This window comes from Pygoscelis adeliae, unplaced genomic scaffold, assembly GCF_000699105.1.
Source record: "Pygoscelis adeliae isolate BGI_AS28 unplaced genomic scaffold, ASM69910v1 Scaffold538, whole genome shotgun sequence".
Classification (NCBI taxonomy): Eukaryota; Metazoa; Chordata; class Aves; order Sphenisciformes; family Spheniscidae; genus Pygoscelis; species Pygoscelis adeliae.
Genome location: NW_008825318.1, coordinates 131,123 through 148,108, shown reverse-complemented (window position 1 = coordinate 148,108; position 16,986 = coordinate 131,123). Strand labels below are relative to the sequence as shown.

Genomic DNA, 16,986 nt, shown 5'->3' with positions numbered 1-16,986 from the left:
GGGCGGGGCGGCCCCCCGCAGCCTGCCAGTGTGAGGGGCAGCCATGCAGGGATCCCCACAGCGTCACCACTGCCCAGACCTGCCCCCCGTTGTTCTCTGGGGCCTGCCCGGGCAGGGGCAGGAGCAGGAGGGAGGAGGGCAGGGTGGTGGCCTCCAGCCCTCTGGGCCACCTCTGCCCTCAGAGAGTTCAGGCAGCGCGAGGGCGCGACAGGGCCCAGGCCAGGGGCAGCTGCAGGTCCCCACAGCTCCCGCACCCCTCCACGCGTCCCACTGCCCGCCCTCGCTCCCACGGGCACCCCCAGCCCCACACTCACCTGTCTCGTAGTAGTCATAGACCTTCCCCTGAGCTGGCTTCAGGCCCTGCACGGGGATGTCCCGCTCCACCGTGAAGGAGAAGCTGAGGGTCTCGCTGCTCAGCTGGGGAAGGGAAGCAGCGGAGGCTCAGGGGCGGCTCCGCACTGCCCCCAGGCTCCCTCGCTCTCCCCTGCCACCCGGGCCCAGGCCCTGGGGGGTGCGGGGGCTGCAGGCCTGGCTGAGGGGCAAGGGAAAACCCTGGGGCCTTTCCCCACACTGGGGGAGGCTCTGGCTGGTGGGGAGGTCAGGGCCCGATCTGTGCGTGGGACGGAGGGAAAGGCTGCTGAGGGCTGGGAAGAAGGTGTCTCCTGTGAGACAGAGACAAGGTCAATGGCAGACAGGTTTATGTTTCGCGTTTACAATCCTGGAGATGCTTAGCGTTTCTCTCCACCTCTGTGCATGCTATTGCCAGCGTGCTGTACGGCTCCCTGTGTGCCCCACAGCAGCCCTGGGTTCGTCCTCACCTGCTCTATGTACAGCAGAACGTGGTTTGTGCTCACTTCTGTTCGTTTGATCTGGTGAAACCAGGTGGTTGAGAGCTGGAAAGAGGAGACATGGAAGAGGTTACTGATCTGAAGGGAAGTTAGTCAACCGTCCTTCAACGGACCTAAGCTTCCTCCCACCCCTAGAACCTCAGCAGGTGGATGCTGAGAAGTACAGGACAGGGAGAGTACTTCCCAGGGGACCTGGCGAACACTCTTGTGTGAAGCCCCGCACAGCTGGTCTTCCCCTAGTTCCCACCATCTCATACTCTTGCACCTCCTCGACACAAAAATGGAATAAGGGACAGGTATGGTCACAGCTGTTGTACATCTCCCAAGGCTCCTTAGTCCCTGAAATTAGGCCTGATGGTCTCCTCCCAGCTCTCAGTCTCAGGACCAAACTGTGCATGTACTTGAGCTACTGCAAGCTACCACAAGTGCTTGAGGGGTGGGAAGGGAGTGCTGCTGCTGGCATCCCTCATTCGCCCCTCCTCCACAGCGGAGGGGTGGAAGAACTGGAGGAAAACAGGGAGAGGTCTTAACAGCGGAGAAAATACCAGCGGAAGAATTAGATGTGCCTTTAAATAAGGAAACCGATGCCCCCGATTAAGGACAGATATACTCAAAGAAATGCTTCACGCAGCATCCTACCTTCCTCACGGAGGACTTCACGGGGATGAATCCCGACAGCATCTTCACATCAACAATCACCATGTTGGAGCCATTGCGCTCCCCAGTGTAACTAAGGAACCAAGCCACAAAGATACAGTGCACCTCAAGTCGAAGCTGCGGGCGCTTCCACCTTTTCCATAACGCTTGGCAACCCACCACGTCCTGACAGTCCAGCACTTTCTTCTCCAGCTATGCCAGGGTCTCCTAGTCACCTATGCAGCCTCCCACTAGCCCAGCCCTGCGCTGCCCACACAGCTCCACCACTGCAGGACATGTCCTTCCTCTGCAGCCTCTCCTCCCAGCCCAGCTGCTTCCTGCCCACTTTTCCAGGGATGCACTGCCCCTCCGGGGCTTCCAGGCTGGCTCACCCTGGACTGCCAGACCTCCTCCAGCTCCCATGGCTCCTCAGGAAGGCTCAGACCCAAATGCAGACTCACCTGACATTTATGCCTATGTCAAAGACCTTGTGAGCCTTGGAGTCCTCACATGTCTCTGGGATTGTGTACACATGGAGCATGAAGGGCACATCCTCCTGCGTGGGCTGCACGTTGTACCTCAGGCTTGTCTAGAGGAGAGCCAGCAGCTCTGTGTGAGCATGTGCGTGTGGGTGCTCAGCACGTGAGAGAGACCATCCTCTCCCCACCCTGCCTCCCCACTTCTCCCATTCTCACAGCTCCTCCACATATTGCGAATCCTTCCCTCCCACTCTTTCTCCTCCACACACCTCTACTCTCCTTCTCCTCTTCCCTCTCCCAGAGCCTTCCCTCCCACTCCTCCCCTCCCCCCTGTCCCTTCTGCCCTCTCCCTGGCTCCTGCCTGGCAAGGGGCTCTCCTCCCAGATGCCACCTGCCCCCATCACCCTCACCTGCAGGTAGACGCACCCTTCACCAGACACCTCCGTGCTGTACTCCCCTGGCACCTGGGGCAGGGGCACGCGCTGGAGCAGCAGCCGGTTTGTGGGATCCACCTGGAAGTCTTGCTGGAAGTCCCCTCCAGATCGCAGGGTCACTTTGGAGGCTGCTCCGCTCTTGGCATAGGTGACAGCTCCGTACAGGGACAGGGCTTGGAGAGCCACCACCGTGTCCTGGAAGAGATGGGTCCCGGCACCCAGGGGAATACAGTCAGCCTTTCCACAGCCTGTCCTCCCACAGCCTGCCCTCTGCTGTCGGCAGGCATCCTCCCCTCCATGCTTCACTTTCTCCAGTTTTAAGCCCAAAGGAGGGAGGGAAATGTTTCCATTCCCTCCCTGTGTCCTCTGCGCAGCAGTCGTATGTTCCCCGAGCTCCCTGGCGTGCAGCTCTGCGCAGCCTGCACTCGCTCGCCACAGGGTGAAGCAGCAACTTCATATGCACAAACAAATTGCAGTGGGAGCCCCCTCCGATGCCACAGACACACGTCCCTTGTGTCCCTACTGTTCTGCCCCGCTGTGTCAAGAAAACCAGGTCATTAACCAAAACGTCAGTCATCCCCAGAGGCACTACCTGACATACCAGCCTCTAGCCTCTCGGGAACTTGGCAACCATGGTAGATACCGCAGGGATATACTGCAGGGCTACAGTCCCTGCCCTGGTGAACCTTACTGTGCTCCCACCTGGAGCACCAGTAAGTGTCCTTACTGACACTTCCCATCTTCTGACATTGATGTGTGAGGTCGCAGGAGAGAAGCAGCTCACCTGGGTGGAGGAGAAGCCTCCGCTGGGATTCTGCTGACTGCTGATCCACTTTGCAATAAGAGATGCAAATGACAGCTCCTCCTGGGAAGGTGCCGGCTGCGTGGTGAGGTGAGCAAGGAGCACGTAGGCCGTCATCTCCACTTCAGCAGAGGGAGCTCGGTAGCGATAGTACGGGAGATCAACCTCTGGCTCTTTCCCAGGCCGCTGCCAATGAACAGACCCATCTTCACAGGAGCAGGGAGCGTGGAGACAAGACAACAAGCAATTAGTAGTAGTTACTGAAAGGCAGTTCTTGATCTGCTGCCGGTCCAGTTGGGAGGGCAGAGCCTCCAGGAAGCATCCGTCACGTAGGATGAAATGGGAAGGGTTAGACAACTCCTTGCTTGCTGCAGCTAGTCTGAGACTGCTGAGGCTCAGTCCTCAGGCCTGCATACCACCTTGCCCTAGACTCCAGATTCATGGGGGCATCTATGGGCCTGAGCACGAGCAGAGCACCGGGCCGGCACTGCTTCCCTTGTTGAGTAGAGATGCCGGGGTTGGGCAGTGACAAGCTCTGTGAGGCAAAAGGACCCAACGACTGTGAGCAGGGCTTGATAGTCACCTGCAGGTGGAAAAGGCAAAAGGTGCTGGGGCTATTTCCTTCACAGCCCTGCTACCCAACGCTTGGGCAAACCCACTGTGCGGCCTGACTTTACCAGAAGGCTTCCGAGTCGTTACATGATTTCCTAGAAGACTCAGAGCTTAGGCGATGGCCTCCGAAATGACCTGTAGGTTCGTTTTCCCTCTCAGCACATGCAGCTCTTCTCTGATTTATCGTCCCTCGTGCTGTGCAAGGTCAGCTTTGTTCTATGTGGAGCACGTGCACTGGAAGGAAGGAGTGGCCATAAACATTGCCAAGTCTTTGCTAAGTGTTGCCTGGTGTGGCAAGAGGAGCGGACTGAGGACAGATGCTAGCAGAGCTACGCTTTAGTTCAGCACCGATGGGGACGGTGCCTGGTGCTTCCTGATGAACTTCCTCGGAGCAGAGAAGTAGGCCTGGGCACTGAGAGGGAGTTCTCAAAAACGCAACCCCTTTGCACAAGTTTTTCCTCTCCCTCCACCTTTCCCCACCCACACAAGCCATCTCCTGCAGCCACTGCCCCGCCAACAAAAGCCATTTTATCAAGGGAAGATGTAAGGCCAGTGGGTTGGAAGAAAGAGATGTCCCACCGGGAGCACTAACCCTTTTTCACAGCTTCCTTTTCAAGTGAGCCGAGCAATGCCTTCCGCTTCTCCTCCTTCCCTGCCAGGGCGAAGGCGTACGCCATCAGTGCCTTGGTGTACACATGGTTTTCTTTCTCATCTGCTGCTGTTTCCAGGCAGAACAGACCGTTACGCACCACCGAGTGCTGGGGAGAGATGACTAGTGATTAGAAGGCGGGGAAAAATTATGTTTTTTCCTTACTAATGACACATCATTCCACTGAATTTTGAGGAGGGGTCTGCCAGAATGATGTCTAGGAACAAGTAGGGTACAATGTGTTCCAGAAATGCCAAAATTGACAGCACATAATTCTTATATCACAGGGCTCAACAACCAAGTCCTTTTTCCAATCTGGAGCAAATTCTGGGGAGTACTGTGTCATCATAGACTGACACAACATAACTGACTCAAGTTAGGGTGCAGCCACGTACAGTTACAGGCAGAGGAATCTCCAGCAATGCGATAGTGATGTAGGCCGTCAGCGAGACCTCATTGTCCACTCCACCCTGCAGAGAAACACAAAGGTAGATGCTGACCCCACCTAGCTTCTTATCTTCTTTTCTCCCACTCCAGTGGGAATACTTTATTCTGCATTGTAGAGCCTTAGCTTGCCTCCTCCCCCTTGCAGCTGATGTGGAGGTATCAATACCACTTATAAAGTGCAGGTTAGCCTTCATTCTCCTTCCTATTGTGGCGATCATACAGAACGGCCTCTGGCTCCCTAGTTCTTGCCATTGACGTGGGAATTTCCCATCTGCCTGTATGCTCAAGAAGCTCAGCTGGACCCATCTGACTTATGGCCAAGTTCTAGCCCCACAAAAAAACAACCAGGCAGATATGTTACCTTCATAGCATTGTTCAGGAGTGTCCCAGAACTGTGGAAACAGCCGTTCTCCTTCTGTTTGTAGGACAGCCAGACCAAAGCATCCTGGATGTGCTTCTCATCTATGAAGATGTGAGGCCGGGCCTGGGCAAAAGACTTGAGGACAAAGGCTGTGAGCCTGAAAGGGAGAAAGAGCAGTGACAGCACCTGAGTAGGCCTGTTTCCCATCTCAGGTGACAGGGCCCATGTGCACATCATCTGTCTGGAGAAAGGCAAGACGGCCTGGGGAACTGTGGGCCAATTAGTCAGACCACATGTATATTGTATCTTCATCTCAAAAAATCTGTCAAAAAACTGCTTCCCACCTTGATTTCTACTCCCTCTCTTGGCTCATAAAACCCTGTGATCCCTTTGTGTTGAGGGTACAGTTTGAAGGACAGTGATTGTTGATCTGTATCTAAAAAAAATCTCTTTGGAAAAAGTAGGGAATTGCATGCCAATTAGCTCAACATCTGCATAACAGTAATACTCAAAATGACAGGGAAGAATAATTAAATCCCTGCTAGCTCATGGTCTGCTGGCAGGACTCTTGCACTAGGAATCCATGCTTCATTGGTTTCCCAGAACTCCCCAGAGTTTTAAAGTAAAGAAGAACATGTTAAAAGAGGTTTTGCCAGAGTTGTTACAAGCAGTTATGGAGAAGAAGCAGGCACATGGTGAGAAGCCAACATGCTGTCAAGAGCCAAGTACTGTTTCAGAAAATAAAGCAACCCAAAAGTTATGAAATCATCCATTCTTACCCTTACCTAAAGTTGAAAATGCATGGCAATGATGTGCTGGAGCAACTCAAAACTTTGCAGTAAGTCACGCTGGCAACACACATGCTCCTCCAGGCTGTCTTTGCTTAGTAACACACAAACACTCTTGAAAAAGAACCATACAGCCCTGCTATTGGATTGTCAACCTTTCCACTTATATGGCAACACCCTTCCCAGCAGCCTTCTCAGCAGATGTTAGTCTAGAAGAGCTGCCACTGCAGCTCTTCAGCCTTCCTCAGTCAGGATGTGAAATGCCTGTTGTCTTCTTCCCCAATTTATCTCCATTTCCTTCTTGTCTGTCATGGTCCTCAGAGCTGCTGGTGGGAGGATGTGTTTCAGCTACATAACTGGCTGATGCAGCCTATTTCATTAAGTAGGAGGCAGCACAGGGACCACACCAGATCTGGAAAGCCTGCTGGGTCTACAACAGCATTTCCTATTTACTGTCATGCAGCATTTATTAGAAATGTGTAGGTGAGAAAGAGGAGCATATAGGAGAGGCATAGGTGACATTGAAATCTCACCAGGTGTTTCCCGGTTGGCCATAACGTGGTCCAAAGGTACTGTAAGAGCCATCTGTGTGCTTGTAGTTCAGCTGTCTCTGATAACCTGCAATGGAGAGTTAAAGCAAGATTCAGATGCCAGAGAAAGTCTGCTGAGGGATGGGGGAACAGAAAAACGGCTGTATCAGCAAAGGCAAAGGAGAGAGGAGTAGGTCAATCCCATCCTAGCCAACAAGAAGTACTGGTACATCCCCACCTCCATGCACTGCTTGTACTGCATGAGCAGAAGCAACACCTGCCTTTCTTCAGAAAGAAGGCAGGACATATTAATGACAATGGACAAGTCACTGTAGCAGGTCATCTGACAACTCCGCACTGCATTGCAAGCCAATTAAGGAGCAGAGAAAAGTGGGTGCAATGATCAGGTACCCTTATGGTTAAGCAACAGAAAATAATAAAGGAAAAAGCAGCAAAGGGCCTTCTCAGGCATACAGCAGAGACCATCCGTGCATGAGAGAAGCTCTCTTTCCACATCTGGCCAACATTTGATAGAACCACCCCAGGCAGGATCTGGAAAAAAGCCAAAGCAGAAGCAAAAGCCATGTCCCAGCTCACCGCTCACTAAGTATCCGATGGCCTTGGATTTGACCTCCTCACTCAGCTGCCCTGTCTTGTTCAGATAGTCCAGGACGTAGATGTTGGGTGCAAAAAGGACCATGTTCTGCTCCCCACAGCCGAACGGCATCTGGAGGAGCTGGTGCAGGTTCTGCATGGCAGTGCCCATGATGTCGCCTGGGGAACAGGGGGATATTAACAACACTCAGGGCTGGCTATCAGAATGAGAGGGAGCAACTGAACAAGAGAAGCAGGAGATGACAGAGAAGAACAAAAGAAAATCAGGATTGATAAAGATCCTGGAATGAAACACAAAACAGCAGAGAAAAGGAAAAGAGGGAAATGAGAGAAAGGTTAGGGCACTGGCAGAGAACCCTGAACAAAACGACATGAAGAAAGGGGAAAAGGAAGAGCACAACTGGAGGGGAAAGTGCTCGAGACAGAAGGGATGAAAGACAGGAGTGAGGTGTGCTGGAAACCAGGAGAAAAAGCTGTGAGGTAGGAAGCCAACACAGAGGGGCAGAAACAGCACATGGTTCTTCTCCCAGGCTGCTCACTCACCCAGCACTGAGAAATATGCTCTGCCTGAGTCTTGTACCACATTTGAGGGTAGCAACAGGGAAAACTTCTCTTTCACAGGCGCTCCTGAGAGAGAAACAAGACCCAGACAGCTTCAGCGCAGTCCTAAGAAATGGCTAGTGGAAGGGGAGGGGCCCTCACTGAAACAACAGGAACACTTCCTATTAGAAATGCCCTGACTTCAGTCACTTCGTTTTTCCCTGGCTATAAGGCAATCCCTGCATGAAACCACGCCCAGACACTGTTAGGCACTGTAGATCATGTCTCTACAGCTTTTTCCTGGGCACGCTAGAAAATAGGAGACTGCTTTTAGCTCCAATCTCAGCCCACAAGAGAACAGGGATGCAAACAGTCATGCTAAATCTGTCCTAGCTCATACCCTGATGCTTAGGCAGGATGGTCCATTCTCTAGGGCTTTCTTCTGTCTTACGTCTCAAGCTTCCAACTGATGCGGCATGTTTTGATTACCTAAAAATATCAGCCTATCTGGAATATGATAGAGGCAGCCCTATCTTCCTCCTCCAGGCACGTCCCACCCATCAAACCACACAGGAACAAATGGAGAGGGTGGGGAGAGAGGTCTTTACCTTTTACACAGAGCACGGAGTTCTGGGTTGTTTCCTTCTCAACTCCTTCAGGCTTGGGTGGGATGAAGGAAAACAAGAGAGGTGAGAAGTTAGTGAGACAGGAAGTACAGACAGACAGAGGAATCCTCAACAAGGACAGAGGGATACATGAAAAGTGAGTGAACTGGAGAAGGAGAGGCAGTCACAAACACTCCCTGAAATACAGAGCTCTGAAATAACAGTTTAAGCAAGTAAATGAAACATGATCCTAAGTGATTGGTGTTGTACGTGGAAGAAGGACAAGAAAAGTAAAGGGACACACTGCAGGACTATCGCATGGATGACCTGCAACTATTGTATGCAGCGAGAGACACTTAACATCCTTGTAGCAAGAGGACTGCAGCATTACAGCAAGTGCTTTTGTTAGCAAAAGCTCACAGTTACTCTAGAGGGCTGTCCTGAAGAGATGTCTGCAGTGCTATTTATCATAATGCTGCAGATGCTTTAGGGAAAAAAAATTGCGTCTGTTGACAATAGAAAGGGAAGATGTTGTACACTGTAATATCTGGTGACACTACTGATACCATACCACAGTAGGCAAACATTAGGGGTTTTTATGATACAGAGAAAAGCTAAGAACATAGAATCTACCTGCCAGATTACCACACCCAGTATAACAAACTAGCATTTTCCTATAAAGGATATGCAATACTGCCACATAATATTTCCTTCTGTACCACATTGCATCAGCGACTTTTCTTGCCACAGGAAATAGATAAGCTGTAAAATTTTAAAACTTTTTCAAGGACTTTTATAATATCTGGAGTTTTGAGAGGACTTCTTTACAGGCATCAAATTCCCGTAGGTGCTTGTGAATCCTCCACCTTCATCCTGGTGCCAGACTATGGTAGCAAACCAGAACTGCATAACACTCAGCTTAAGAGGCAGTTTGCTTTGCCACTCAACTAGCAGAGAGGTAGCATGTGCTGCCTGGCAAACTTACCGGGGGTGTCCCAAAAGGAGGAGAGAGGCTGTAAAGAGGGTGTATTGAAGAATAAAGATAATGAAAGACCATCATATTGCTAAGCTGCGTAGTGATCTCATAGAATCATAGAATCATAGACCAGCCCAGGTCAGAAGGGACCTCGAAAGATCATCTGGTCCAACCTTTAATGGGAAAGGGAGCCTAGATGAGATTATCTAGCATCCTGTCCAATCGCATCACAGCGTATGCTCTAGCCTGTGGGAAAGCTCAGTCCTCCCCTTTCCACAGCCCACGTACCTCCACCAGCAGCTGTCTGATGACAGTGTCCTTCCGCCCTTTCTCAGGGGTCTCCACAATGGTGTTCCCACAGGGCTGCTGGTTCTGCAGGGCCTCAGTGCTCACTGAGAACTCCACCTGCCCTGGAGGAAACAGGGGTCAGCCAGCCCTGCCGGGCAGAGCCAGATAATGGGAGTCACTGCCACTTCCAGCAGTTTCAACCTGCAGGCCCATGGGTGGGGATTTCCCATCACACCTGGGCCCTGCTTCTTTCCCACAAGAGCATAGCTATCTATATCAGAATCCATCCTGGAGCAGATGAGCTGCACTGCCATTGAAAGGTGACTCTATTTTGGTGACTCTTTTCCAGAACCTAGGACACCACAGTGGTGGGACTCACAAGCCCCACTGCTGTTCAGCACACTGCTGCCCTGCATGCACACCACAGCTGCTACCACAGCATGTAACAACAGTGAAAACAAAGTATGAAGATCCCATGGGGCAGTCATCTAATCTTTGGGAGGGGTGGAGCTGACAGAACATCCTCACTGGCCAGCAATGTCTCTGGCTTCAGAAGATGTTGTCCAAGGGCTGTAAGGCTTGATGGTACTGCATGTGGTGCCAGACAGAGCCTTGGACACTATGAGTCTGCAAGCCTTTGCCTCCCAAATAACCCCAGATGAGACAGACAATCAGCTGCAGTGCTTCCCAGGAAACCGTGTTGCTCTAACACCTGATACTGAATGGGGAGAACAGCACAGAGAAACGCTCCCTGCAGTTTTCAGCACCCTGAGACCTTTACCTAGAGATTTGGGAGTCACCAGCCAAGCCACGGTTTTCCTCCCGTTCTCGCAGAGACAATGAGATTCTTCCTCCTTTTTCACCGGAGCAGCCAGGAAATGAGCAGACTGAGCCAGAGTCACACTGACCTGCCAGTTGTAGAGAGAGGCGGAATCAAGGAAGGGTGATCATGAGAGTCAGGGAGCTAGGAAGCCATAGCAATAGCTATTTCTTCAGTAGCAAAGGAGCAGGGAGCTGGAGTTGGGGATTCTGTTTAGAGTATATAGGAGGAATAACATAAGAATTTCAGGGGTGAAGGGTCTAGGGCTACTCAGAGATACAAAGGCTAGGTGAAGCTAAGAGGTGTACAAGAAGGTACACAAGTACAGAAAAGGATTTAAAGCTTCCTTACCCTGATGCAGGTGGTCAGGTAGTTGAAAACGGTGGCTTTCAGCATGAAGGCCTCACCACGCACTACAGAGTAGGGCACGGTGAGCTCTACAAAGAAGGGCTGGAAGGCTCTGAGGGACACTGTCGGGGACAGGCCAAAGCCCGTGTCTGCCGAAGTGCAGAACGCATTGGCTTTCCACTCGGTGATGGTGTCAGGGATGGTCACATCTAGATCAGCATTTCCCTCTGAGCTGGTGAAGCACAGAGAGAAAGGACAGAGGGATTATTTTTTATGGCATTTTGGTGACTATCTGTACCCCTTTTGGCGTACTGAACAGTACTGCCTGCGTGAATGATGGGGCACAGTATGTTTGTTACTGTAGGGCCACCCCACATCTTCTCCCAGACCCATGACCACTCCTTGGACAAACCTAACCGCGGCTGAAGGTAATTCCATCTCAGAAGATTGCCAAGTGATTTCTGCAAGCAATGAAGGACTTTCTGGCATTGAAAAGGCTTGGAAAACATGTGGGGATTCATGTTTTCACCTTAAAAAACCAGTTTTATTAAAAAGGAAGGAACTAGCCCAAGGTGCTCACCTTATAGATACTAAACTCCAAATCCAAGTTTCTGGGAAATACTTTCGGACTGTCTCTGTCAGCTCTTCAGGAGTGCTAAACGTGGCATAAAATCTATCTGCCTGAAGGCCTGAATGTAATGAGATGGAAAAGATATCAACTACTGATAATTCCAAACAAGCAAGAACTACATCAGCATCATGCTTTGGTCTGAGAAAGCTGCAAGCTACGTGACAATCAGAAGCCTTGCTGACAGCAGATGTTTGCTGTAGTGAGCACTGGTACCAACAGCAGTGAAGTTTCAGGGTCGCGGCTTATTAGCAATAGCTAGCCTTCCAGTATTTCCTGCTCGTCTCCAGCGAACCTCAAAGTATGTGGGACAACACTTAACAAGGTTAAAACAAGGATGTTAGAACAAAGAGCTACTTATGACCTTCTGTGCAAACAGCCTTTTCCCTTTCAGGCACAGTCTTAACATGACATCCTTCTCTATTCTATCAGGCCAGCTAGCAATGGAACATCCTTCTGTTGCAGTGTTTTTTGTAGGGTCATTATGACTCAGAAAACCACCTCCCTGCCAGATCTACGGCCTCCTAGAGAACTAGGCAGGAGACGCTCGAACTAAAAACATGCAGTTGGAATTTGGGAGGGGTAAAAATAGACTTTTTGACAAAAACAAAATTTTCACATGTAAAAACTATTCCCAAGAAAATATTCTGAGTTTGGGATGAAATTTGGTAAAAAATAAGCCTTTGTTTGACTTTGGTTTTGAACAGCTAGGAAACAAAGAAGGGGGGAGGGGGGGGCAGGATGGGACAACTGGTTTGCTTGGCTTTGACAAAAGGAAAGAGAAATCCACCCAAACGGATAAAGAAGAAAAGTTATTAACTAAATACTAGTTTTGGTCATCTTTACTTTGGCTAAACAAATTTCTACATTTAGATAAAAATTCTGTAGCTAGCAAGTATCCACACTATCTGTGCAACAGACACCTCCAAAGTCTGAGAAGGTCTCAAGGCAGGAATGAAAGATGCTATCAGAGCTGTATCACATAGCTCCTAGCAAGAGTGACAGTGGCTTGCTTGTATTGTCTATCATGGTATCTCAGTCTTCTTACTGCTGCCTATTTCAGTTTAAAATAATTAAAAAGCATCTATCCTACATCTTAGCAACCTGTGTCAGAAGTTGAAATTGTCTTAAAACTGGATATATACAAAAACACAGGTTATTGTGGCAGGGGAAAACTCTTTGAAACAGTTATTCAGCTAGAATAACCTAGATTTCCCAGGATATTTCCCTTAATATGAGACTCTGGATATGATATGGACAATTCTGTCTCCCAAACAGCTACAGTGTAGGAGTTGAGATAGCCATTAGAAATAGGGTGGGTCCATTTCAGACTGGACTTCTGCCATTCGCATCTTACCATTCTAAGCCTCCAAAGTCTACCAATTTGTCACTGAATATTTTCTCATCCACTTCATCTGGTTTTGACCATACATAAAACTGGGTGAGTCAATGAGGGCAGAGTGAAGATGGTACTGGAGACCCCTTAAGTGGTATCTAGGAAAAGAGGTCTAGTGCAAAAGTCTAGTGAACAGAGAATTCAGCAGCAGAATAATATCCTCTGCTCTGCCAGAGTCTTTGAAAACTATCTAGTTCTGCTGACTTCTAATGTGGAGTTATCAAAGCTTGTCTGTCGGCCTTCGGAACCCAGCAAAAGAGATATGCCCCACACTCATGCAGAAGCTGACATCTGTGAACCCACTACTTCAGTACTACTTCCAAGGGTTCAATCCACAACCCCAGCTCTTGTTTGAGTATTCACCCCAAAATACAGACAGAACAGAGGTGATAACAAGACCCAGTTCCTTTACCGCTTGTCCTCATTCCATGCATTCCAGACATGATTGAAGCTGATGGAAGGCGGCCTCCTGCAGGCATGTAATTCTCAGTGCTGCAATACCAAGGTTTCCTCACCTTGGTATTTGTGAAAACCTTTAAACCCATTTCCTAGGGGAGAGAAATCCAACATGTTTTTTTGTTACCGAGTCCTGTTGCGGTTTACACAGCAGACCCAACACTGGTATTTTACTGCCTCAAAAGGAGAAGCTGTTACTGTCTGTGGATTGGACCTTGAGATGAACCCCCCAGTCCTGGGTCTGGGTGCCTGGATGGCTCAGAGAGACCAAAGTATAGATTCCCTCTGTCTCCAGGGCACTGGTTCCAGTCCAATTCCAGCCTAGGGGTCAGGATGAGCCAGGGAGTAGATAGAGAGTTTTCTCTCTGGAAGGAAATGTCTGTGGCTAAAATACAGCTCAAGAACTTTATTTGGGGTAACTGTAATGGCACAGGATTATTTACCTCCTGTTAGAACCTCATTTCAAGTCAATCTCAAAGCTTTTCCTGTAAGAAGAAAACTTTGAGACTGATCCCTTTTCCACCAAGTCAGGAGCAAAGCTGGTATGACAGGTGAAGCTTATGACTCTCACTGAACTTGCCTCTGGATAAAAATTAGTGTCAGATCATTCAGATTCACAAACCCTTCCCTTGTTATGTTGCATCATGCCACAGAAGGCTTAAGCATTCTCAGTCCTCCTCCCACTCCGCTCCCTAACCATGCAAGAGGGACATACCTTTAGGATGCTGTAAGTGTCCTCTTCGTTCACCTCCACTACTGGAGAATAGGTGATCCCATTCAGAACTATCTTCTTCAAAGGGACGCAATTCTCCAGGGGCTCCTCCAAGAGCACGTGTGGACTGTGGTGATAGTCATGCAATTCCTTCATTGGCAGCAAGCTATACACCTAGGCAGAAAGAGCATTTGGCATTTTCAGTGTCCACTGTCACAAAACACAACTGAGGGAGTTGGATTCAAGCACCATAACGTTCACATCACCTGCATATACATCCACATTGCCATGGTCCTCCCTGTGGTGGGAGCAACGGGAATTTTGGAGTCAAAAAAGAGATCCAAATTTGGAGATACTGCCTCTTTTGTTATGGACAGCATGTCACTCTAGTTATTATGGCTCAAATATATACAAAATGACATTGGCCAGCCCATCTGCAGTTCTTTGTCCCTTCTCAAGGACTGTTGTTTGCTGTTTGGCATGGGGGAATAAACTCTCTGACACTTCCAGACATTACTCCAACAAAATTAATCCATGGCTGGAGAGAATAACTGAAAAATCATCATCAAACTCACAACAGTGTTCTCTTGGCTCTGGCCAAGAGAAGCAGTCACCTTAAAAGAGCTTCCTAATTGCCATCCCTACAGTCACACAAAACCCCTAAGAAACAGCTGCTGTCAAGTTCTCATCTTTTTGCCCATTGAAGGAAGACAAGAAACAGCACAGGGCAGCTTTCCTGTGTCAGCACTGACAAGAGGGACTGTTCACTGTTCCCACCCCGGCACTGTTGCTGCACTTGCTCTGACCGGGCTCCGAGCTGCTCCACAGACTAGGCACTTACAGAGCTGGGTGACAGGTCAGCTTCTGGCTTCATGAGGAGAACACTTTTGTCCACAGCACGGACAGCACAGAGGGAGTTTGGGGAGGCTCTCAACAGCAAGTGAGCATCAGAAGAGGGCAGACCTTCAGAAGGAGAGAAGCTCAAGTCCACCTGTAGCCACAGGAAAAGCTATGTCACAGATGCCCTACCCTTGCAGGAATTTTCCCTTCAGTTGAGTGTATCAGTTCCAACCTTACAAAGCCCACATGCACACGCACGCACGCACACGCAAACACGCACGCTCCCTCTGTGCTACTGCAGAGCTGGGTTTCCTTCCTGCAGTGCCAGAGGAGTCAGCGCTAACAGTTCTTGGCAACTTCCAGCATCACAATTGCTCATAAAACTTTTAAGGCAGTTTTGGGTTTTATGGCCACTGTCAATGTGATGAGATAATCCCACATAGTGGCTAGATCTGTTCAGGCAGCTGGGCATGGTCTTGAACCAGGTCCAGTCTCTGTACTGCACCCAGATATTGTATGTGGAGAGAAAACAGGCTTGCAAAGACCTTGCTTCGCAGATTCTTTGGTAACATGAGAAGCAGTGATGCCCTGGAGCAATATTGCAGTATCTACTAGCTGGTAAAGATTCTGAAGAACTGGCCTGTTGGTTGAGGCCTGCCAGACTTGTGTGCCTTCCCCAAAACCTAACTCACAAATCTAACGACCCCCTACCAACCTCTGCTCTGGAAGTTCTTGCTAGCTGAAGTTGTTGTCGTCACCATCTCACATGATTTTGTAATAAGATGGCTGACCTGCATAGATCTTCCCTCTCCTCAGTAGTACAAACCCTCCCCTAACATGCAATGATCAAAGCATCCTCAGAGAAAACATGTTGCCTGACAAAGCAGCATCAGCTGCCAGTCTCCCTCATGTCCCAGCCAGACCACAGCATGCCTTCTGCTGACACCCCCCACCTCTCCCAGGGTGGACTCATAATCTTGAGACTGCAAAAACAATATTCTTCAGGAAATGGCAGAACAACAGCTGTAGCAAACTTGCTACTAGAGAAACTGTCTAGCATAGAGATAGTGCAAAGTCTGTCCTATCCGGTCTGACAACAGCTTTGAATTCAGTATGCTTTCAGAGAGGAAAGCAGTATCTAAGCATGTGAATCACTTGGCACTTGGCTTGCAACCAGACCTTAATGCAGTGTATAGTATGACCTTTAATATATGAATAAAATTCAGGTGACCAAGCCCCTACAGTGACACCAGTCTCAAGAACTCATTTAGCTTGGGTTTTAGCAGGAAAAGGGACTGCCTTTAGCAGTGTCCTGTCTACTATTCTGAAGTCCCGATGGGAATTTTTGAGGTTGTTCTTTTCTTACAGCTGCTTATACATCAATCTGCTCTTCTGCATAAGGAATATGTGGAGCTATAAGAGAACAATGGTCCACATGCTAGCAGAAAGAAGGCTTTATTTTTCTGCACTCTTTCAGTCTCACCATTGTTATTGAAGCACCACTGTGCATTGCTCAGCAGGTTCAGGCAAGGTTTATCTCCATTTACATACAACAGAAATTAAAATGACAGGATAAGATGTATGGGAGTTGAAAGATCTGACAAGTATTAGCTTCGCCCACTGGACTGGGGCTGTGTGTGGTTTATTTTTGCCCTGTGATCACACAAGCAGCCATCTCATTGCTAGAATGAGTTTGTGGGAAATGGAGTGAAATACATGGGTTGCAGTATTACAAAAGACATGTGGCTTCCCTTTTTCTTACCCAGGACCACCTGTGAGGTCAGTGGCTGCGACTAGTTGCTAAGAGGGGTTTTATCAGTGTAGTCCCTGCTAGCACCTTTTTTCCAACAGTTGATCTCCTCCAAGCTAGCACAAACCGGTAAGCAGTGAAGCTACCTAGAACAATTGATAGGTGGTTTGTCCAGTTTTAGTGCATCTAAATAAATGATCTTAGCCAGGCTAAACCTAAATAAATGAACTTGGCCACGCTGCAATCTGATGGCTGCTCCCTCAAGAACTGGACACTTACCTTATTGCTGAAACACTTTTCTACACTGAACTTGATTGAATCGGCAATCACCTCCCTGCTGGGGGCAGTGGTATAGACAAGCACTTGGGCCACTGGAGCAATATCATCTTGTACAGGCAGCTGTAGCAGGAAGACCCCATTGGCTAG

At 49.3% G+C, this 16,986-nt stretch overlaps 1 protein-coding gene across 1 annotated transcript in view; it reads right to left on the bottom strand.

Annotated features, from left to right (window-relative positions):
- A2M (alpha-2-macroglobulin) overlaps positions 1-16,986 on the bottom strand; it is a 31,305-nt gene that overhangs the window by 1,258 nt on the left and 13,061 nt on the right. The window contains exons 14-34 of the mRNA XM_009330277.1: positions 16,840-16,982; positions 14,812-14,961; positions 13,974-14,144; positions 13,215-13,350; positions 11,359-11,467; positions 10,782-11,010; positions 10,392-10,518; positions 9,611-9,732; positions 8,350-8,401; positions 7,745-7,828; positions 7,184-7,360; positions 6,590-6,674; positions 5,269-5,425; positions 4,856-4,930; positions 4,404-4,569; positions 3,182-3,405; positions 2,374-2,592; positions 1,946-2,073; positions 1,488-1,578; positions 819-893; positions 315-417 (exon numbers count right to left, since the gene is read on the bottom strand). Coding sequence (XP_009328552.1) covers positions 315-417; positions 819-893; positions 1,488-1,578; positions 1,946-2,073; positions 2,374-2,592; positions 3,182-3,405; positions 4,404-4,569; positions 4,856-4,930; positions 5,269-5,425; positions 6,590-6,674; positions 7,184-7,360; positions 7,745-7,828; positions 8,350-8,401; positions 9,611-9,732; positions 10,392-10,518; positions 10,782-11,010; positions 11,359-11,467; positions 13,215-13,350; positions 13,974-14,144; positions 14,812-14,961; positions 16,840-16,982 — 2,823 coding nt within the window. The remainder of the gene's footprint in view (positions 1-314; positions 418-818; positions 894-1,487; positions 1,579-1,945; positions 2,074-2,373; positions 2,593-3,181; positions 3,406-4,403; positions 4,570-4,855; positions 4,931-5,268; positions 5,426-6,589; positions 6,675-7,183; positions 7,361-7,744; positions 7,829-8,349; positions 8,402-9,610; positions 9,733-10,391; positions 10,519-10,781; positions 11,011-11,358; positions 11,468-13,214; positions 13,351-13,973; positions 14,145-14,811; positions 14,962-16,839; positions 16,983-16,986) is intronic.